The sequence below is a fragment of the Solenopsis invicta genome, chromosome 8 (assembly GCF_016802725.1).
Source record: "Solenopsis invicta isolate M01_SB chromosome 8, UNIL_Sinv_3.0, whole genome shotgun sequence".
Lineage (NCBI taxonomy): Eukaryota > Metazoa > Arthropoda > Insecta > Hymenoptera > Formicidae > Solenopsis > Solenopsis invicta.
Genome location: NC_052671.1, coordinates 24,444,007 through 24,465,425, shown reverse-complemented (window position 1 = coordinate 24,465,425; position 21,419 = coordinate 24,444,007). Strand labels below are relative to the sequence as shown.

The following is a 21,419-nucleotide window of genomic DNA, read 5'->3' as shown; positions in this document are numbered from 1 at the left end:
TTATATCTATGGCCGCGATAATAACATCTTATTTGTTAATATCTATATATATATATATATATATATATATATATATATATATATATATATATATATATTTGTATGAAGAACAGTGATACAGCCGAGTAATGAAAAGTACAATTGTGCAATATGTATCAATGGTTCTAACTGCGTGATTACAAAAGTGAACAAATTTACTAGAATATCTATAACTTTATTGATCAACAACTAATGAATTTGCTCACTTTTGTAATTTTCACCTCGTTTCAGAAACCGTAATAGCCCCCCCAGATATTTTGGAAATATGTGACTTACTGCACATTGTTTAACCTTACTGTCAAGAAAGAACCAGGAGTATCGAAATACTAGAGATTACACCGAACGCGCCTTCTGGTACTTCAGGACCAGTAGCGCCTGGAATCTATGGCTGTGTTCCGATATTAACTGCCAGTACTGAAAATGCATAGTATATGTGACGTGAACTATAAATTTTCAGTACTGCCAGTAAAAACGGAACACAGCCTATATTTCGGTCAATTACATGACTTTAAAATATTTTATTAAAATTATCTGGATAACTCACAAACGTTTCTGACGACACTTCAAAAGTCTTCAAACGAAATACAAACGAATCCATACAAGATTTTTGTTTAATTTAGCTCCGGTTAATTTTTTCGGCCAAATACACGGTGTAAAAATAAAAAATTAATTACAATTAATTGAAGGACTCACAAACCTTTTCAAATGCACTTCATAACTCTTCAAACGAAATACAAACGATTTAAAATAGTCATTTCTTCATCCGGAGCTTTGCTTCGGTCAAGTACATACGAATTTATGTTGTGCTTATGTTATATTATGCATTTCATGTGCGAGACCCTTTATACGTGGGGAACCCACTCGTCGAAAAGCGGAACAAAACAAAAACGGAATTGCTCTGATTGGCTGACTTCCACTATATCTCCTTTCCGTAACTGTTCTGAGTTCCGCTATTTTCTTCCTCCGTCGGGATACACCTTAAGCATCGGCCAATATTTAAGTTTCCATCGAGGGTTCGAATCGAGTCAGAGTCGGGTTGGAGTGTGAATTCTTACGATGGAAACACTGGGTGCTTTCCAGCTTCGACACAAGTCGACACTGTGTAACACAGTGTCTATTAGTGTAAGAGAGAAAATTTTAGTTGTCTCACTTACACTAATGGACACTGTGTTACACAGTGTCGACTTAGGTTTGTTTTCTATTTCTGCACTAGACTGCACTGGAACGTTCCTTCTTGCTTTCACTAACTTTCAAATATATATCTATTTCATTTTAAGTGCACACTAATTCAGGGAATTCAGGAACAGAAAACAAACGGCTAGTGTCGTAGCTGGAAAGCACCCACTATAAACTCTACCCCAACCCTACCCAATAAAATTTTAGGGTAGAGGCTAAATGGGGTTCGATCACGGCATGACACTGCTTATACTTCGCTATGTTTTTACACGTCCCTCGAATGTCTCCTTACGATCAAAAAATCCGCAAGAGGCGCTAGTTCCTACCTGCATCCTTTGATTTGACCGATTTGGCTGACGCATAGACCTGCTAAACATTAAAACGATTAAAACTGTTAGAAAGTTTTATTCGGTCTTATAAGATTAAATTGTGTTTTTTGAACCTGCATTTTCTAGTAAAACAATAACTTTCAAATCGGTTGTAAGCGTTGTAAGGATGCAGGTCGACTTATGCGCCACCAAGCGGCTTAATGTTCCCGTGAGACAAAATCTAGACGCGTAAATTTTAGCAGTGTCACCCCCATGGGTTCGATGGAAACGATCGAGGTTACTATCGCGTTGCCAACAGAATGAATCCAAATTGAGTTGCATTAAACATGTTGCGTTGCGTTGTGTTGCGTGTTTATATGTACTTTTGCTTTATTATTTTGGTATTGTAAAATTAATATTATAGTTCTTGGATCCATTTTAATGACATTCAATTGTGATAAACATATAATCTTAACTTTAACGTATATTAGGATATCTTGTATACAATTAGTAACATTCAACCTTGCCGCAACCCTACATAATTTTGATCCGGTGGAAACAGACGAGCTAACCCGAGAGTCCGTTTGAGGTCGCATACAAGTTTGGACGTGTCCGTCCGTTACTCATATTTTTGTACCCGTCGATTGCATCACAATCGGCAACGTAGTTGTTCTCGTGCACAGACTTTTGATTCGCGGTGTGACCGGCGTGCGAGGTGGACGTGATTCAAGCGTGGCGTTTCTCTCACAAGTCGTATCGAGTGATTCAGATAGTTTCATCTCCTTTTACGCGCAGCGTAGCATTACGTTAGTCTTGTCTTGCCCGTCTTTTCTCGTGTGGGCGTAATCCGGTAACGCGAATCTCCGTGCGTACTATAACGGTCGTTCGTGTCTGGCACGGTCATGAATGTCGAGGCTTCGGCCTCGTCAGGGAAGAGGGGTCTTCCTCCCGAGCGGAGTCCTCCTTTCTCCTCTCTCATTTCCCAAATCAGTAATCCCCAAGGGGGGACAGTTTCGATCGAGTGCTTTTCCGACAAGGGAGATAGCGAATGCGATTTCACTCAAGATCCTTCTATGGACTTCGACAGTGACAATGACGAAATCATGAATGCCATTGCATCAACCACGCCGAACATAACAACCAACGGAACCACCGCTCTTCCTCATGGTGATTTCATGGAAGCCAACAATTCTGTTAATTTGAAAAAAGGCCCGCATAAGAGATCCTGCAGTCATACGGAACAAATTTTGGCCCCAGGTAAGGAGGCCGAAAGCCTCGCCAAGTCAAGAAAAGTCGAGACCAAGGGAAGCAATAAGGGCACCAACACTAAATCATCGGGCAGCAGTAAATCTTCTCGTAAAGTCCATAACCTCACTTATTCACCTGAAGACTTCGGCCCCTTCATAGTGTACATTTATGCAATTCCGAGCGAATCAAACTATGTGACACCACATCATCTCACTATGGCGAGAATTATCACCAATGTCGCCGGAAATGTTTTGGAAATAAAAAGTATTGGCAGAGGCAAATCCTTGGTCGTGTTAAAATCTGCACAAGCGGCCAACAATCTAATTTCTTCTCTCTTTTTAAAGCAGTTACAATATAAAGCTTTTATTCCATCATACCTAACCTCTAGGTCGGGCGTTATTCGTGGCATCACCACAGATTACAGCGAGCTATTCCTAGAAGACAACATTCGCTCAAGCAACAAAATTCTAAAAGTCATAAGATTGAATCGCAAGATTACTGTTGACGGCAAAACAAAAGTTGTTCCCTCCAGCATCATTCGTGTAATATTTGAAGGAAAAGCCTTTCCTGCTTATGTTTCTCCGTTCCATGTCAGATTCAAGGTGGACACATACATTCCCGCACCAGCATTTGCTTTAATTGTTATAGATCGGGACACATTAGCAAAGCTTGTAAAGGAGCTGCTCGCTGTCTATATTGCAGAAAAGAGAAACACAACGAATCTGAAGCGTGCAATTACAGAAAAAATTCGGCCTTCTGCATCAACTGCAAAGGCTCTCATTTGCTACCTCGACCAACTGTCCACATGCTGAATTTCAAAAACGTGTCGACTTTAGCCGCTGTTGAAAACATTCCTTCCATTGAGGCTCGTAAAAAATTAAAGTCTAATATTAATAACTTCTCAAGTCTCACCTCTCTCTCCAGCGATAGACACCGTCTCAAAGACTTTTCTTCCCTGTCTCAAGCGAATTCTGGCTCATCAACTCTCAGTAACTCTGCTCAATTTTACAGCCAAAATCCTTTCAGCTCGCTGAGTTCCTGGGAGGATTCTGAATCTTCATCATACGGCAGAACTTATGCCTATGCTTTGGGATCAAGCAATGAGCCTGGTCGAAAATATACATCCCAATCAGGAGTACGCCTTGTGGATCGCAGGGTTCAGGACATTAACAACGAAGCTCACAGTTATTTCAGTCACGGTCGCAAGGACACTGGGAAAACAGACACGAGACACTCTACGCATACAATTCATAATGAAAACTTGGTCGCGCCCAACGGACGGCTAACTTCTCCGGAAATAGAATAGCTATCAGAAACTCAGGTGAGCATGATTATACCACCCACTCAAGGCATGAGCAAGGCCATGTCAGTTTTCACAAAACTCTACAAAGCTTCTTAACATACGCAGCCACACTGAAATTTTTCCCACACTATTAAAGGGCGACCTGGCAGGTGCCTTTAAAGTCTTAATGACCTTTATTTGCAAAAAACTTCTTTCTGATGACTTTCACAATTTTGACCTTGCTGCCCTCCTCAATTCCTTCAGCGCCCCAAGCAGCAACAATTCTGTGTAATTTTGTAACACCCGTTTTCAACTTTCCCATAGGCTTCCGCGTAATTCACTGGAATTGTAAAGGTCTTAAAGATAAGCTTGCTGTTACTCTACCTCACTTTCTTAACGCTGACGTTGTTTGCATACAGGAATTCCTACTTAAAAACTATACTCATCTTTCGTGAGAATAATTCCAAATTTTTAGAAAAGACGTTGCTGCCCATGGCAGCAGTGGTGTCTGCACTTTAGTTCGTAATCACTTAGTTTGCTCTTACATTAATCTAGACTATCTGTCACACTCTTCGCTCGAACTACTGGGCATATCTATTAAATTTCGTGATAAAGATATCTTAATTGTTAATGCTTATAGGCACCCCTCTCAGAGGACGCCAGCAGCTGTCTGGGCCGATCTATTCCGTCTTCAACAGTCTTATGCGTACATGTTGGTCTTGGGCGATATAAATGCACACCACGGTTTCTGTCATTGTAACTTTGAAGACAGCGCAGGTAAAATTTTGGCTTCCGTCTTAGAAAATGAAAATTTCGTTGTGCTTAACGAAAATAACTCCACTTTTCTTACCACTCTCATGCAGGACAAGTCTAAGGGCGCAAACATTATTGATTTAAGCATCGCTTCTTCACAGTTAGCGGTGCTCCTCTAGGGTCGGGGGCGACTGCTCGGGCAGCGACCACTTCCCGATCTATGTTGAGGTTGGTATGGAGGCTACCTCTAGGCAGGTTCTCTTACAAACTTGCTCTTAACGACTCACAAATCAAAACGTTCAACCAACTTTTCAGCTCCATAGATCTTCCTGAACGATGTTCTGGGAATGTTCGCTCTCCCCCAAATCCAGTTGACGATTATCGCCAGCTTTTTTCACATATTCATAGTCTGATTTACGAATTCGTCCCTCCAAACAAAAGATCCCCTAGGATCTCTAAAGTAAAAAATTCTAAATCTCTTCCCCCTTGGTAGAATGAGAATTGTAAGGACGTGACCGCTAAAAGAAAAGCCGCTCTAGACACTTATAAGCGCTCGCCTTCTATTGAGAATCTCCGCGAATACCTCGCGGTCCAAAGACAGTGTCACAAGCTGTTAAAAAGGGAAAAAGGAAATAATAGAAGGCCTTCTGTTCCTTCTTTGATGATAAGACTTCCACTCCTAGAGTCTGGGGTTTAGTTAAGTCTTTTAAAAAAAGGAGTCTTGCCTCGCAATCCTCCCTCTCAAGGACTGCCGATTTGGCCATTAGGCAGGAAAAAGTTATTAACAAACTGTGCCCACCCGCCTGTACTTCTGACGGCAATGCTTCGATCTCTCAATTACAGATTGAGGATTCTGCTGTTAACAATCTTTGCCTTTCGCTCGATCAACCAATCTCTATTCAAGAAGTCACCCTTGCTCTTAAGTCCATGAAAAAGAAATCTGCGCCTGGCATCGATCAGATTGATTACCACATCCTGAAGGCTCTCCCTCCGAGCTATCGTTCGCCTTACTGAAATCTTTAATGATTTGTTTTTGCAGGGCGTGTTTCCTGAAGAATGGCATGAGTCATTAGTGGTCTTCATTCCTAATCCCCACGGAGGGGGCGTTCGACCGATTTCTCTAATGTCTTGCACTTTCAAAACTATGGAGAAAATTATCTATTTTAAGCTAAGGTGGTTCGTTGAAAAGCACAATTTCTTACCCCCTTTTCAGTTTGGATTCAGACCGCACAGATCCTGTGTCGACGCCTTGGTTTCTTTCTTCGGCTATGTCCATGACTGTTTCCTCCGTGGTGAAACCGTAGTTGCTGCTTTTATTGACGTCGAAGGGGCGTTTGATAACGTCGATCCCAACATTATGCTTCAGGACATCCGCGCGCTGGGAGTACCCGCTTTCACTCGCAAATTTATAGCCAACTTGTTATTCGAAAAAAAAAAATTTCTTTGTGAAACAAAGCAGTCTAATTGGCTCCCTCGTCACCCGCAAGGGCACCCCCCAAGGTTCCTCCCTAAACCCACTGCTTTTCGATGTTTATCTGCGTGACATTGGTTCTGTAGTACACAAAGATGTTCATATCCTGCAATACACTGACGATATCACCATCATTACGGCTTCCGCGAACGTCTCTACTGCCAGAGGAAAAATTCAATCCGCGCTAAATCACATACAAAAATATCTTAACTCCAAAGGGCTAAATGTTGCGCCGTCCAAGTTTAATCTTATGATCATTGATAGGCGTAGGAAAACCGCTCCTTTCCTCCTTATTCATATCAGTGGAGAAGAGGCCGCAATTGTAAATAAAACTCGGTTTCTTGGAATAATCCTGGACAGGTCCATGTCTGGTAAGGAACACCTCAAATTCTTATGTCAAAAGGGAAAACAAAATTGTAGACATTATCGCCTCTCTTACGGGCACATAGTGGGGCGCACATCCTCAAACTCTTTTAGCTCTATATTATAGCCTCTTCAGAAGCGCCATTGAATACGGCGCTCAGGTTTTTTCACTCTCGAGTAATCGCACTCTGTTCGCTAAGCTCCAACGATTGCAGAATAGGGCTCTACGTATCGCGTGTGGTTTTAGACAATCCACTCGAATTAACGTTATCCTGGCTGAGGCCCGCAAGCCCACCATAAGCGCTAGATTTGCTATGATATCCAAAAAATACTCCTACAAAATCTACGCCTATCCCGAGGGCCTGGTATATCATCATCTCTCCAGGCTGAAACATACTGTCGAGTCCATGGATCCCGCAGCCTACAACAAGGTCGCTGCCAGGTTTCCTCTTTTTGGCTGCTTCTTAAGAATTGTTGGCAACTGCCGCAACATATTCCGAATTGGAATTTGTCCGGGCATCAATGTTGACTACGACGCTTGCTTGCACATCCCAAATATTGTCGATAAGATTGCTCATCTACCGTGCAGAGAGACCCTACAAGCGGTCCAGCCTTTTTTATTGGAACTTGTTAACAACGAGTTCAGCGACTTTCTACAGATCTTTACGGATGGCTCTGTCATGAACCAAAGGGACACTGTTGGAGCTGGAGTATATGCGCCCTTTGTCGGCCTAAAAATCCAACATAAGCTGCCTGCAGGCACGTCTATATTTTCCGTTGAAGCCTGAGCGGCCCTACAAGCCGTACTTCTTGCTACCAATAGATTGTGGAGAAAAACGGTCATTTTCACCGACTCTCTTAGCCTCTTACAAGCCCTCAAAAACTATCAAAGCAATTGCTTCAATCATATCATTGCTAAGCTTAGACACGCTTCTTACCATGCTCAGATTAATGGCTTTCAAATCGCATTTGTATGGATTCCAGCACACAAAGGAATCAGTGGCAACGAGGTAGCTGACCAAGTAGCAAAGAAAGCGGCTCGCAACGAGAACAGAGTCCATTTCCAAACACCGCACTCAGACTTCTTTATTGAAGCTTCCAAAGTCAAGAACCAAAAAAATCAAGCATTTTTAGAGAATATTTTCAGAAGTAAAGGCAAAATGTACGGCCGATTATACCTAAAGTTTAATAAAAATCCTTGGTTCCATAAAATGAATCTTCGCCGCGAGGAGATTGTTGTTGTTAATAGAATAAGAAACGACCACTACAACCTTGCCTTTAGCCTGCATCGTAAAAACATTCAATACTGCAGTTGCGGAGAAGGAAAAAAAGATATTAATCACGTCATTTTTTATTGTCCTCTCTATAAAGAAAAAGCCAGGCCTCTTATCAATTATCTAAAAACTGAATTTCCAAACTCTCCTATCAGCATATTTCATATCCTCATTACTCCATGCGCTAAACTTTGTCATCTCCTCCTCTCCTTTTTGAAATCTTGTAATCTACACATTTGAAACTCCCCCCCCCGTCCCTCCCGCTCGGTTATGTTTCATAATTGCCAACTGCTCCATTTCGCCTGGGGACATCAATTTTATAGTCAACCTCTCAACATGATTACGATTACCAACTGCATTTTGTTCCTATTCAAGAACCTCTGCGTGATCCAGAACTCCCACAGGGATTTTTACTGATTTATTTTCACTAGAAGAATGGCCGCATCGCTCCCAGTTCGTTGGCGTGGGAACGGGTGCCAATAACCATAAGAAGAAGAGCTAACCCGACTCTGACACAACTCTGACCCTATTCGAATCCTCGGTGGAAACTTAGTCACTGTGAATGGTCTCTGTATCCTATCACTCATGTCCAAATGGGGCCCACGGGGGTGAAACTAATATAGCGGTTTCCGGTAACACGGAAAGTGGGGCCCACTTGAAAGTGGGAGTTAAAATGACCAATCAGAAAACGCCTTGATGTAAGTTGGTAAGAGTGAGCATCTGCTCACTCGATTTTCGTGTGGTAGCATTGATGAACTGGTCTCTCCAACAATGCAGAGTAAAGGGCCTCGCACATGAAATGCATAACATAACATAAGCACAACATAAGACCGATGAACCAATGAGCATTCAGCATAAAGTCGCCATATTGATTTACATAAGATTCCTATTGGTCCAAAAGCTTTATGCTACGCTTATGCTCTGTTATGCATTTCATGTGCGAGGTCCTTAAAGGGCCTCGCACATGAAATGCATAACATAACATAAGCACAACATAAAACCGACGGACCAATGAAAATGTTATGTAAATCAATATGGCGACTTTATGCTGAATGCTCATTGGCCCATGGGTCTTATGTTGTGCTTATGTTATGTTATGCATTTTATGTGCGAGGCCCTTAACGGATGGTTTATGCAGGCAATAACATTTAACTTATACAGGATCTGGTAAAGTTCAATACTAGAATTTCAAGGCTACTGTTTATTGAGACCTCGGTAAACAGAAGGATTGAAATCCTAATAATGAACTTTACCGGTTCCGGCATAGGTTAATGGTTATTGTCTGCATAAATAAGCTTCTTCTATTCTCTTTTCTGAAGACTCCCTTGACCCCCCTTCTACAATCCATTTAATTTCCCACTTCACTACCAGATGGCAGTGCTTTTTTGTTTCCCATGTTAAGTACAGAGCTTTCATTTCTCATAGTATATGTTCTGTGATGGGGCCCTTCTGCTTCAAAGCATTTATATCGTGGTGGGAATAGACATGTCTATTCCCACCACGATTTGTATCGTCGCTATATTATTTTTGGATTCAAATAAATTGAAATACGAAATAAGCCGATCATGTTCGGATGAATTCATCTCCATATTATATTATTTTTTGGAAAATAATATTTTTTTTCAAATAAATTCGAAAAATCTGAAGCGCGCGTTTGAAAACGTCGAAATAAATTTAATTTTTATTGCATTTTCGTTTGCTGGGTATTTCGTATTTATCCAATTTGTAAAAATAGGCCGCAAGTTATCTTTAAATTTTATACGTAAAAATATATTTTTCACTACTTTCAACAGCAATCTCATTATTTTGTTTTATCCAAATTATTTTTATTTACAAATAGCACGTAAGAAACTGTAAGGTGTAATTTCTTGCTTATAATAGTACAATTTTAATGTGGCCGCGGCGACTACTTAGAAACTATAAGAAATTTTATGTTAATGTATGTTGAACCAAATTTTATAAATTAGCAATCAATATAATTTTCTTTCGAAATATCTAATTTTACTTATTATAGACGTTTTATACATAAATGACTTACTGAGAGCAAAAATACAACATTTATTGGAACTTCAATTTTATTTATAAACTTATGTACATAAACTATGATTATAATACTTGCATTATGATTCACATCATATTAATTTTTATTTTATATAGGAATGGGTAACTCTTTTGCAACTAATATCAAGATCTGATCTATGCTCAAACACCAATTTGCTATATTTTTGGAAACTTTGCACCAATTCTCACCATGATGAGGTTCCGCGGCGATACATCTCTTCTTTACATCGTCTTGTTGTTCTTCTGTACCATTCAACAATTCAAATTTGTAAAAATATGCCCAAGCATCTCCTAAATCTGGATCTATCTTAACCGTCCTATTGAACCAATCTCTACACTTCGAAATCTTGTGCTCGCACCAAAATAATCTGTAATGAAAAAATCATAGATTCATATCATTTCAAAAAGAAAAACGACCGAGAAAAAGAAGGAAGAAAAAAAGGGAAGGAAAGAACTGAACATTTTTTTAAAGAATATAAAAAAGTACTTAATTTCTTATACTCCATGTAATAACTATGCTTTTATATTCCTTTTATATTTACTAATTCTTTTATATTCTAAGTAAAATTTAAGGGAAAACTTACTTCGATACTGCCAGAAGAACATGTGGATCATGTTCACATTTTTTAGTAGCATCGATACTTTTGGTTTTTCGTTGAGGTCGTGGTTCCATGAAAATTGCCTCTGCCCAAAGTAAACCGGATGTGGGACATTCCTGTAAAGCCTTAGCCATCAATGTATTCGCCATATCGCGTGCGCCACCGTTTTTCAATTCGTTTCGTATAGCTTCCAACCATAACTCAGCATTTTTAGGATTCTTAAGTCTTGCTTTCTCTAAAACCGACCGCGCTTTAGTCACTTGGTTTTTCTTGTGTTCCAATCGCGCTAATAGACGCCACAAAGGTATCGAATGTGGACATTTTTTTATCTATAAGTATAAAAAAAAATGTAATAATTTTACACTTACATTATTAAATTAGAAAATTGTTAAAGAAAATTGTTTACCGCTTGATTATAAGTATCTATCGCTTTGTCCAAATAACCTTGCTGTTCTTCAATTTGGCCTTTCATTAGCCATAATTTAGGGAAATCGTCAAAAGCTTCTAGAGCTTCTTTTAATAGATGCAATGCCGCATCAAGATTATTAAGAGCCCATTCTAATTTAGCACTTTTCATCATCACTCTAGGCGTCGGAGCGGACGCTCTAGCTTTTGCCAATAAACGTCGTGCTCTCTCATATTCCGAATTTTCAGATTCAAGCTTTACTGCTGCGAGCCAAATCTCTTCAGAATTTGGATTAGCTTGAAATGCAAGAGATAAAATACCTCTAGCTGCTGGCACATCGCCCTGGAAAAAATAAAATTAAATTAAGAGAAAAAGGAGTAAAAATAAAAGAATTAAATAAAATGTAATTAAAATTATAGGATTTACTTACGGCCAGCCACTTTGATTTAGCACCCATCAGCCAAAGCACTTCGCTTTTGGGACAATGAGCGACTGCTCTTTGTAGCAAGGTTTCTAAAGATTCTCGCGTGCCATATGTCTTTTCAAAATAAGCGGCGCGTAACCAAATTGATTTTTTGCTAGGAAAGGCTGTTAAAGCATATGCATAAATAGCTCTAGCGCATTCCAACGCTCCTTGCTGGGCGCACTGCAAACAACATATCTCTTACAAGGGAAAACTGGCAGTCTCTGGTCACCGATTTTAATAAAATTTTTATGAGTGTGTAGTATTCACTTATACATCTAGTACTTTAGGAATCAAACCTTGTAATTTTGAGCATAGTCAACGTCTTATCGCAGATACTACACCACTAATTCGACAAATGCTCTTCCATAACAGTATTATAGGTACTAGAAATACTTTTTCAAGAATAGTGGGTCCTGTAGCTTTATTGTAGTAAAAGTATGAGTAAATACTACACACATAAAATTTTATTAAAATCAGTGATCAGAGACTGCCAAGTTCTCCTTATCAGCATGAATAATTTTTAATATTAGAATTAATTTTCAATATTAATATTGAGGTTACTATAGCACCTTGCTATCAATCATCAGTGAATGATTAAAAAAAAATTAAAATAATAGAAAAAGTAATATTATGGATACTCATTTAATGTTATTCAACAACTTTGTTAATAATATTTTATATTTAAACTTAACGATTATATTCATCATAATGTTGTTTAATAAATTCTAGATTCAAAAAAATATTTATTACTTGAGATTTATAAAAATATAAAGACACTGCATAATGAGTTGAAGAGGAACAGCAGTGATAATATAGGCTATCTCGAAAATAAATGAAAAAATTGGTTTTATTTAAAAGATACAGTAATTTATATAAAATTATATGATTTTCCATAGTTTAGAATTTTTTGTGTTCAGAAACATTAGAAATATCTTGTTTAACATTAAACAAGAATACAATAATATCTTAAATGTTTCTGAATACAGCCCTTGTAAAGTAACAATCAATTTATTGAAGAATAATTTCAATATAAAAATCTCAATGATACTCATATTACTAGCATGCTTCTACGAGGTGTGTTCAAAAAGTATCGCGAATTTTGAATTTTCGCGGGTTACGTATATTCGAATTTCGATCTTTTTGTGGCGTTATGTTGGTACTCATGTCTCTCACTTATGCCGACAAGCTCGGCCATTTTGAATGTTCACTTAATTGTTGACAGCTGCTTTGCTTGCACGTGTTTTGGATCGTCTTCGATTTTTACCTATTCAAAAAAATGGATCAAAGAACCTGTATCAAATTTTGTGTGAAAAACGAAATTAAGTGCGCGGATGCATTCCGAATGTTGACTGTGGCATACGGAGAAGCTACCTTGGACCGAAGCAACGTTTATCGGTAGTACAAAATGTTCTCAGAAGGCCGAGAAGATGTGAACGACGAAGAGCGTGCCGGACGCCCGAGCACTTCAACAACAGACGAAAAAATTAATGAAGTGGAGAAAATGGTATTGGCCAATCGTCGAATCACCGTTAGAGAAGTTGCTGAGGACCTAAACATATCGATTGGCTCGTGCCATTCGATTTTTATCAATGATTTGGGCATGAGACGGGTCGCCGCGAAATTCGTACCAAAATTGCTCAATTGCTCAATTGCTCAATTGCGACTTTTTGGCCAAAAACAACACACTAATGATGCCGCAGCCACCGTATTCCCCAGATCTGGCCCCCTGTGACTTTTTCTTGTTCCCTAAACTGAAGAGGCCCATGAAAGGACGACGTTACGCTACGCTTGACGAGATAAAGACGGCATCGAAGGAGGAGCTGAACAAGATAAAAAAAAATGATTTTTTGAAGTGCTTCGAAGATTGGAAAAACCGTTGGCACAAGTGTATAATATCTCATGGGGATTACTTTGAAGGGGACAAAATAGATATTCATGAATAAATAAATAATTTTTGAAAAAACACAAAATTCGCGATACTTTTTGAACACACCTCGTATATCCACATTAATAAACTGCTATTGAATAAGTTCGTAATAGTTTGTAATAAAATGTTATTGAATAAGTTTGTATAGCTCAAAATGTATAACAAAATGAAAAGTTAAATAATAAAAAAACATTTGAGTGTAATATATTCGGACGGGATCCGATAGCGCACGGTGCGATAGCCCACCAACCAATCATTTTGACTTATCTAACCCAACCAACGGAAAAACTCTAGGCATCGGCTGCTGTAAGTGCTATAGGTCCCGTGTGCTATCGGGATCTGCCCGATACATTCATATACATTCGTGTGATAATACGCTCAAGTTTAAAAACAATAAAAAATATGTGTAATTAAGTGTTAAAATCTTGAAAAAGTTTCGAAATGCTCAAAAATAAAAATACCTTAAATAATTGTCAGTTATTATGTATTAACATATTAGCGCCACTTTTGGTAGCACAGGTTACAAACAAATAATTCCATAAGTAATTATTAGCAATTCGTCATTTGATAATGAAGATAATAAAGGTGCTCATAATACTTATACAGTCTATAATATCACCTTCTCCTCTAATATTTCAAAACAATGAATTGCAAACTAATTCATAATTTTTAAATTTAATTTTCATACCAATTTGATTAAAATATCTTTTACTTAAAAATATAATTATATTAGGTTGTTTTTGTTTATCGTTCAATTTCTTGTTTGTTCATTAATTGATATAGCAACCCCCATTTTATTTCTATATGTATAAAAACTACAAAGAGCCTCACAGTTTCTGCATCTTCCATCCAAGTGTGCTTCCTGTCCTCCTCCTCTACTCCATATCCGATAATGGCTTTAACGATCACTTGACAGCAGTGTACTGCTCCCGCTTTTTCAGCTTCCATAGCCTCCTTAAACCAATGTTCCCTATTGATTTCTACCCCGTTTGCGCTCAATGAAGATATAGCACGTTCGATGATCTTTTCCACCATGTGCTTATTGCCGTTTGCTTCCTCCAATTTCGCGGCGGTAGTCCAGATTTGTCTGTCAGTCGGGATATTCTCTCTAGCTTTGTTTAAGACTTTTCTCGCATTATCGTAAGTTTCCAATCTAGCGAGAGCGAGCCACAAATCTACACTAGTCGGACAGCACTCAACCGCACGACTGAGCAAGATACGTGCGTCTTCTGGCTCTTCCAATTCGACGGCCGCTTTCCACAATCGCACTGAGTTCGGGATATGCTCTAATGCCTTTCTGTATACTCTGCGTTTCGCTTTTACTTCTGTCTCCAAGTCTGCGGCTTTTATCCAGATTCTAACGGATGTTGGAATGTGGCGTACTGATTGCGCTATTACCGCTTTCGCTGTGTCTGGCGGCTGCAGTCTCGCAGCTTCCAACCATAGATCTTCGGAAGTGGGATTTACCTCGCAACCCTTCATTATCAAATTTCTAGCCGCTTGAACCTTTCCAGTCACCTCTTCTAAACGCGCAGACGCAATCCACGCGGGAGGATGATTAGGATTAGTCTCCCTAACTGATTTTAATAATAATCTGGCTTTCTTAATGTCGCTATATACAAAAATAAAGAAATTGTATTAAGTATTTATAAAATTTTAAGGTTTCCCAGTTTAAAAAGTGAAGGAAATTCACATGACGTTCATACATATCTTTTAAAACAAAAGAGCTTTTGGTATTACCATCTTCAATATAATAATGAAAATTTAAGCAATAAAAATAATTTCATATTTAAAAATATTTGCTTATAACACGTTGATAAATATTGACGTAAAAAATATTGAAAAAGAAATATTTATAATAATTTAAATATAATATCAAGCAACATTATCTGGTTTTAATTAGTAATGTCATGTTTAAAGAGAATTGTATAATTCATGAACATTTGTCACACAAAAATAACACAATACAGCTTTATTTTTTTAAAGCAAAATGTTCTTAAACACCAGTCTTTTTTATAAATATAGTTTTTTCAAAATTCTTATATTTTGTTTGCGAGTAAAACACCTTACCATAAAATTCAATGTTAATTTAAAAAATTATTAAAAAAAAACGTCAAAAAATGTCAAAAAAGTTAGAAATGTTTATATATTATATATTAATCATAAACTTATTCTCAAATATTTAAGAAATTTTTATACTATATAAAAAAAAAACTAGAGAACCTTTTCAAAAATGTCATTCTTTCTTATAATTTTTCAAACTTTTTATATTGTGTTTGCAATTACTTAAAATTCTCGTTACCATGAGACTTTCAATACTATTTTAGAAAGTTTAATTAAATATTTTAAGTTTAAAGAAAATTATACAGTCAAACAATACGAAGAAATTCAGAAATGCCTATACATTAATCGTGAAATTATTTTCAAAATTTAATCTAGTTCTTAATTATATAGGAAAAAACTGGAGAACCTCCTTATAATTAAATATAAATAATAATCCTTACTTTATATCACCACCATATGTAGGTATCATACTTTGCAAGTCTGTAAGATATCCTTTTGGATCAACAACAGTTTGGCCTTCCACAGAATCAGAAACTTGATTTAGCTTGACATTCATCAATGTGTTTCGCGCCTGTCCAATCTTTCTGAGATCGAGATCTCCTGTGGGAGTTAACATCCCGGGTGTTGCTACGCCTGGCATCATAGAGGCCAAACCGCTAGACGGATCGATGCTAGTGGATGTTTCACCTCCTAAATTTCTCGCTAGGACAGAATCCGGCAACGGGGTGAATTTCTCCGCTCTTGGATTACGCTGTTTACGATTTCTAGCATCCCCCACTTCGGGAACGTTTTTCCATTCGTCTTCAGTTACGTGAACTAACTCTCTTTTTAGATCTGAAAACTGCTGTTGAATCTTGGGCCGTTCTTGGCGATAGCGTTCCAATTCTTCTCTGAGGCGTTTCTCTCGGTACTCCTTGCGTTTTTCATCCATTCGTTTGTCAATAGCTTCGTAAATTGCATCTGCTTCCTCGTCATCTTTATCATAAGGATCCTGACATATTATCAGAATATTATTATCTGTAATATTACCTATGATAATCAAATGTCAGTAACCTATAGATTGCTAGCAGATTTCAACATATATGATGGCAGTTTGCCTAGATAGCATTGATAGCAACGTGTCTATATTGTTGCTGGCATGTTGCTCATAATCGTATCATGTTTTACTATCAAGTTTATAGCAACTAAAGAACTTCTAGAAGAGAGAATCGCTAAGAAGAATCATGTGATCGACTCTGTGATTGACTGGCATCATGTGCAATTTTGCATTGCGATGTCAATGCGTTAGCCGGCATGCATCACGCGGAACCACCGATGGTTCCTCGCGACAAAGCCCGTCGACACATTGACGTCGCAATGCAAAATCTGCACATTGGTGCCAGCCAATCACAAAGTCGATCAAGTAACCCCCCTTGGCAATTTTTTCTCCTAGAGGTTCTCTAGTAGCAACTGTAGAGTCTACATTTATTGGCAAATTGATGTCTTCACAATAATGCAACATTCATAATTTATAGGATCACACTAGTGTAAATACCTGTCTTACTAAAATACTGTTAAACTACTAACTAAAATACTGTTAAAATATTATTTTTACTTCAGAGTCCAATTTTGAATTTCATATTCAAAACATTACTTCGTCATCACTTAATAATGAATTAACATTTGATGAAGTAACATTACTTCATCTATCATACAGTCTGTTTACACGGTACCATTAATCGGGTTTAATAACATTCAAAGTTATGAAACTAGCCAATCACAGTTATTCCATTCTTCAGAAGAATACTTATGATTGGCCAGTTTTATAGCATCGATGTTATAATTCCGGCGTAAATCAGAACGTATAAACTTAGCCAATTACTACGTTTACACTATTTACGCGTCACTTTTAACCCTTAAACACACCGATCTCGTAAAATACGTAAACACATTTTCGGGTCTGGGAGACTTTTTCAACTTTAAGAAGCTATAACTTTGGTTTCAATCAATATTTTTTAATAACTTTTTTTTAAATAAAAGTTCAGAATCTCAGAAATGTGACAAACGACATTGCCGAAAAATGATTTATTGTGAAGTTATAAAGGAAAAACCATTAAGCAAAAATAAAAAATTGTTCAAAAATCCATTTTCCTTTAAAAAATCATATTTTCGCAAAAACTTTTAAGGACTTTAAAATACAGCGTTTTAAAGCTAAAGTGTCATACTTTCAAAGAAAATTATGACATTGTCATTCCTATTAAAAAATATACTTATGTAACAAGGCAAATATGAGGTATTTTTTATTAATTTAAGGTGTCTAAAATTGAAAATTGATGTTTCATGATATATTTCGGACTCTACGCGGAAATTTCCTTTTCCGCAGCACTAGATAGTATTGTAACTTTAGACAGAGTATATGCGAGTAACATACGCAAACGAATTTATTTGAATGTGTTTTATCCGGTTTTTTTTATATAAAATTACTCACAAAAAGGTTTCACTCACACACAATGTTAGTTCCAACAAAACTTTGGTGCCGTGCCGCTCAAATTCTAGTTAATTAAAAAAAGTTGATTAACCATATCAATCGAAAAAGATTTCAAACTTTTTTTACCCTTTGGTCCGAACCTCCTATCTCATTCCATCTTCACACTGCAAGCGTTCGAAACTTCATACAGAATCTCTCTGACCCCCTTGTGTATTTAAGAATTAATCATGTTTTTATAAAGTGATAATGAAGTAATATTTTGAATATGAATCCCAAAATTGAGTTCTGAAATAAAAATAAAGTATTCTAACAGTACACAAGTACACAAGTAAACACAGGCAGGGGCGATGCTATTCGGCACTTCCATGTAATAATTAAATCAGCACTCTAGATATGTGTGCGCTTGGGCGCCAGAAGAAGTATTTTAAAGTAAAATAAATTAATCAGATAATTTAATTTTAGAATAAAATAATTTATGTGAATTACCACAAATCTCGCGTAAATTAAAAACGAAATTATTAATGTAAATAATGTAACTTCTATTTTGTTTTTATTTACATGTTCTTTAAAAAAAAATTACAAAATCCTTCAACATGATTTAAAATTAATGATAAAATTCAGAAACTTCTAAAAATCAAGATCAATAAAAAACGCTATTATTTATTTATCAATGACAATGGCAATGGAAGAAAAAACAACTGGTACTATTACAAAATTCAAAACTAATGTCAAAAAGCAGATATATTTCAAATAATCTAATTCGCAGCAATGGTAAATTCCGGAATTTACAATAAAAAAGTATTTCTTTTTATTGTGTACAATATATGCGGCATTAGGTATCCCTAAAAAAAAAAATAACGCCTTCATGCCCTGATTCATTTACAGTGTTACACCGCCCCTAGTACTTGCATAGATACTTGCGCTACAATATAATAAATATTATACTAATGCAAATATCTGTGTCTAGCAGTTTATAATTGAACCAAATATTTTTATTTAAATATTTTAAACACTATGTTGATATGAAAAGGCTTAAAAATATTCCGATTTTTAAAATAACATTTTTTAAAATTTAAATAACAAATTTATTTAATTCTGGACATTATTCTTTTAAGTTTAATAAAAAAATTTTTCAACAAGGTAAATATTTCTTTGTTTTATTGTAACATTTGTCTTTTAATTGTAATTATTAGTTTCTTTTGTCAAGCAAATATATATGTTTTTCGATTTAAAAAATGTCTCTTTTAAATCAAATCATTAATTTGTTTCAAATAAATATTTAGTTAAAAAAGTATAAATAAATAATTCTTTTTTAATCAAATAAAATTTTTTTGTTTTAATAATTTTAGCAAATTATTTGGCATCAATTGCATCTGCATTAGACATTCTGTTGATACAACCTGTCAACATGATTTCACAGCAGAATTAGAAACCAAGGCAGAAATCAAATAGAATATGTGCACTCAGGCAATCTGATGGCAGACTGGCAACAGAAATGGAGCAGAGTTGAAAATCCTGTTTGATTTCTGTCACTAATTTATTGGCATAGTATGTTAGCAGGTTTTATCACATTTCTAGCAACAGTTTATCAATATTATCAGATATTACAAATTCTCTGTTCACTTTAAAAACATACCCAGCACAGATAAAAATTCATGCATTTCATGCACGTTGGCCCATAGAAGAACGCCTCTTGTTCAGGCCCATATATTGCTTCTTTAGCAATAGGTAGCATAAAAGTATTGATTTGACATATTAGCATTAATTTTTGTCTGAGATGTTACATATTAAAGAACAACATAATAGATTAAATTCGCAAAAAGCATTGAGTGTTTCAATGATTTTTATTTGTGTTTACTTCATAAACTTTCATCAAAAACCAAAACATGATATCATAACACTAAAACTCAAAAATTTCAAATTTTATTTGCCTTTTATTTGTTAAGTAAGAAGTTCATTAACTCATTAGACACATTATTGCTTTGTATATCATTATTACTATAAAACTCAATTATAGAAACAATCTTTAATAAAAATATGATATGTTAGTATTATGGATTTAATTATTTTGTAAATCATAAACATCCAGTTGTATAATTTAAATTAGGATTTCAACTTAATCACATTGAAGTGTAGAGATTTTACTTGTTTAATTTTTTAACTATAAACCCAAGCATGACATATTTACATTTACAGTACTAAGACACTATGCTCTCCCCACAATGCTATCCATATGCATAGACTTGGGTATGTTCTTATTATAAACAGAGTATATGTGAAATTTGTTGTCTTCCTATTATTAAAAATTAATAGGATGCTAAAGGTAAAATAAATAATCTTGAATATCTGAAATTAAACAGAGATAATTTTACTTACTTTGCTGAAAAGAGAACCGCCATATCCTGAAAATTCATCATAATTCGAGTCGTTCAAGTCTTCCTCATCTTCCTCCTCCTCTTCCTTCTTCTTTGCACGTTTTGTAGGTGGAGCGTGTCTGTCATCTCTATATACAGAATAAGTTATTACATACTATAATTTGTATGGCCCACATTTTCTTACTTGTATAATGTATAGCTTTTTCAACTTACGAAACATCATTGGCATCACGAGCAGGGCCAATATCAGATCGTGTTGTAAATCCCGTCGCTCTAATAAACAGAAAGTGAGGTTAATAACGCGTATCATGGTTGTAATAATACATTACAATTGACAGTTAAAAACAAATATTTGTAGATATTATATTAATTAAAAACATACCCTCTACCAACACCGGCGACATATCCTAGGGGTGCTGGTACGCCTAAAAAGTGTTTTTTATTTCGTGTATTTAGTGAAACCGAAGGGACCGCCATATTGACCAATATTAACGATTTCTTGTTTACGTGATTGTTCTTTTTTTAACAACACCTGTCTCCAATAATTCAGCAGGGATGGGACAGTTTGACCATAGTGCAAAATCAAGCCTTCAACCTTCCACTTAAAATTAAGTTAAAGGGCCTCGCACATAAAATGCATAACATAACATAAGCACAACATAAGACCAATGGGCCAATGAGCATTCAGCATAAAGTCGCCATATTGATTTATATAACATTTTCATTGGTCCGTCGGTTTTATGTTGTGCTTATGTTATGTTATGCATTTCATGTGCGAGGCCCTTAAGGGCCTTGCACATGAAATGTATAACATAACATAAGCATAACATAAGGCTCAATGCACACAGGACGCGTCAACGCGTTACGCGTGGCGAATAGCCAATCATTCTTTTGCTTTCTTATTTCTTGTCATAAAAACGAAAAAATGATTGGCTATTCGCTACGCGTAACGCGTTGACGCGTCCTGTGTGCATTGAGCCTATGACCGATGGACCAATGAAAATGTTATGTAAATCAATATGGCGACTTTATGCTGGATGTTCATTGATCCATTGGTCTTATGTTATGCTTATGTTATGTTATGCATTTTATGTGTGAGGCCCTTTATAGTGCGCCTAGTAACACAGTGACACCACAGTA

General features: G+C 36.5%; 2 protein-coding genes and 1 long non-coding RNA gene across 5 annotated transcripts; 1 reads left to right on the top strand and 2 right to left on the bottom strand.

The window, feature by feature from the left end:
• Positions 1 to 45: 45 nt before the first annotated feature.
• Positions 46 to 1,240, bottom strand: LOC120358375. The gene is made up of 2 exons (XR_005575329.1): positions 737 to 1,240; positions 46 to 421 (listed from the first exon to the last, which is right to left on the bottom strand). It is a non-coding gene; the product is annotated as an uncharacterized LOC120358375 (long non-coding RNA).
• A 16-nt stretch (positions 1,241 to 1,256) lies between these two features.
• Positions 1,257 to 7,829, top strand: LOC105202836. 3 transcript variants are annotated; one of them, XM_011171526.3, is made up of 4 exons: positions 1,257 to 4,092; positions 4,694 to 4,830; positions 4,917 to 5,034; positions 7,625 to 7,761. In XM_011171526.3, the coding sequence occupies exon 1, from the start codon at positions 2,426 to 2,428 to the stop codon at positions 3,581 to 3,583; it is 1,158 nt and encodes a 385-aa protein (XP_011169828.1). In that variant the 5' UTR covers positions 1,257 to 2,425; the 3' UTR covers positions 3,584 to 4,092; positions 4,694 to 4,830; positions 4,917 to 5,034; positions 7,625 to 7,761. The 3 variants fall into 3 exon arrangements, with proteins under 3 accessions (XP_011169828.1, XP_025996712.1, XP_011169827.1); XM_026140927.2 differs by lacking the exon at positions 4,917 to 5,034 and having other exon boundaries at positions 7,625 to 7,735; XM_011171525.3 differs by lacking the exons at positions 4,694 to 4,830; positions 4,917 to 5,034 and having other exon boundaries at positions 7,625 to 7,829.
• Positions 7,830 to 9,970: 2,141 nt separating this feature from the next.
• On the bottom strand, positions 9,971 to 20,922 carry LOC105202837 (pre-mRNA-processing factor 6). The gene is made up of 9 exons (XM_026140926.2): positions 20,662 to 20,922; positions 20,493 to 20,552; positions 20,281 to 20,407; positions 15,878 to 16,428; positions 14,205 to 14,985; positions 11,411 to 11,626; positions 10,981 to 11,322; positions 10,560 to 10,903; positions 9,971 to 10,343 (listed from the first exon to the last, which is right to left on the bottom strand). Exons 1-9 carry the CDS (start codon positions 20,754 to 20,756, stop codon positions 10,064 to 10,066), a joined length of 2,796 nt encoding a protein of 931 aa, XP_025996711.1. The 5' UTR covers positions 20,757 to 20,922; the 3' UTR covers positions 9,971 to 10,063.
• Positions 20,923 to 21,419: the final 497 nt, after the last annotated feature.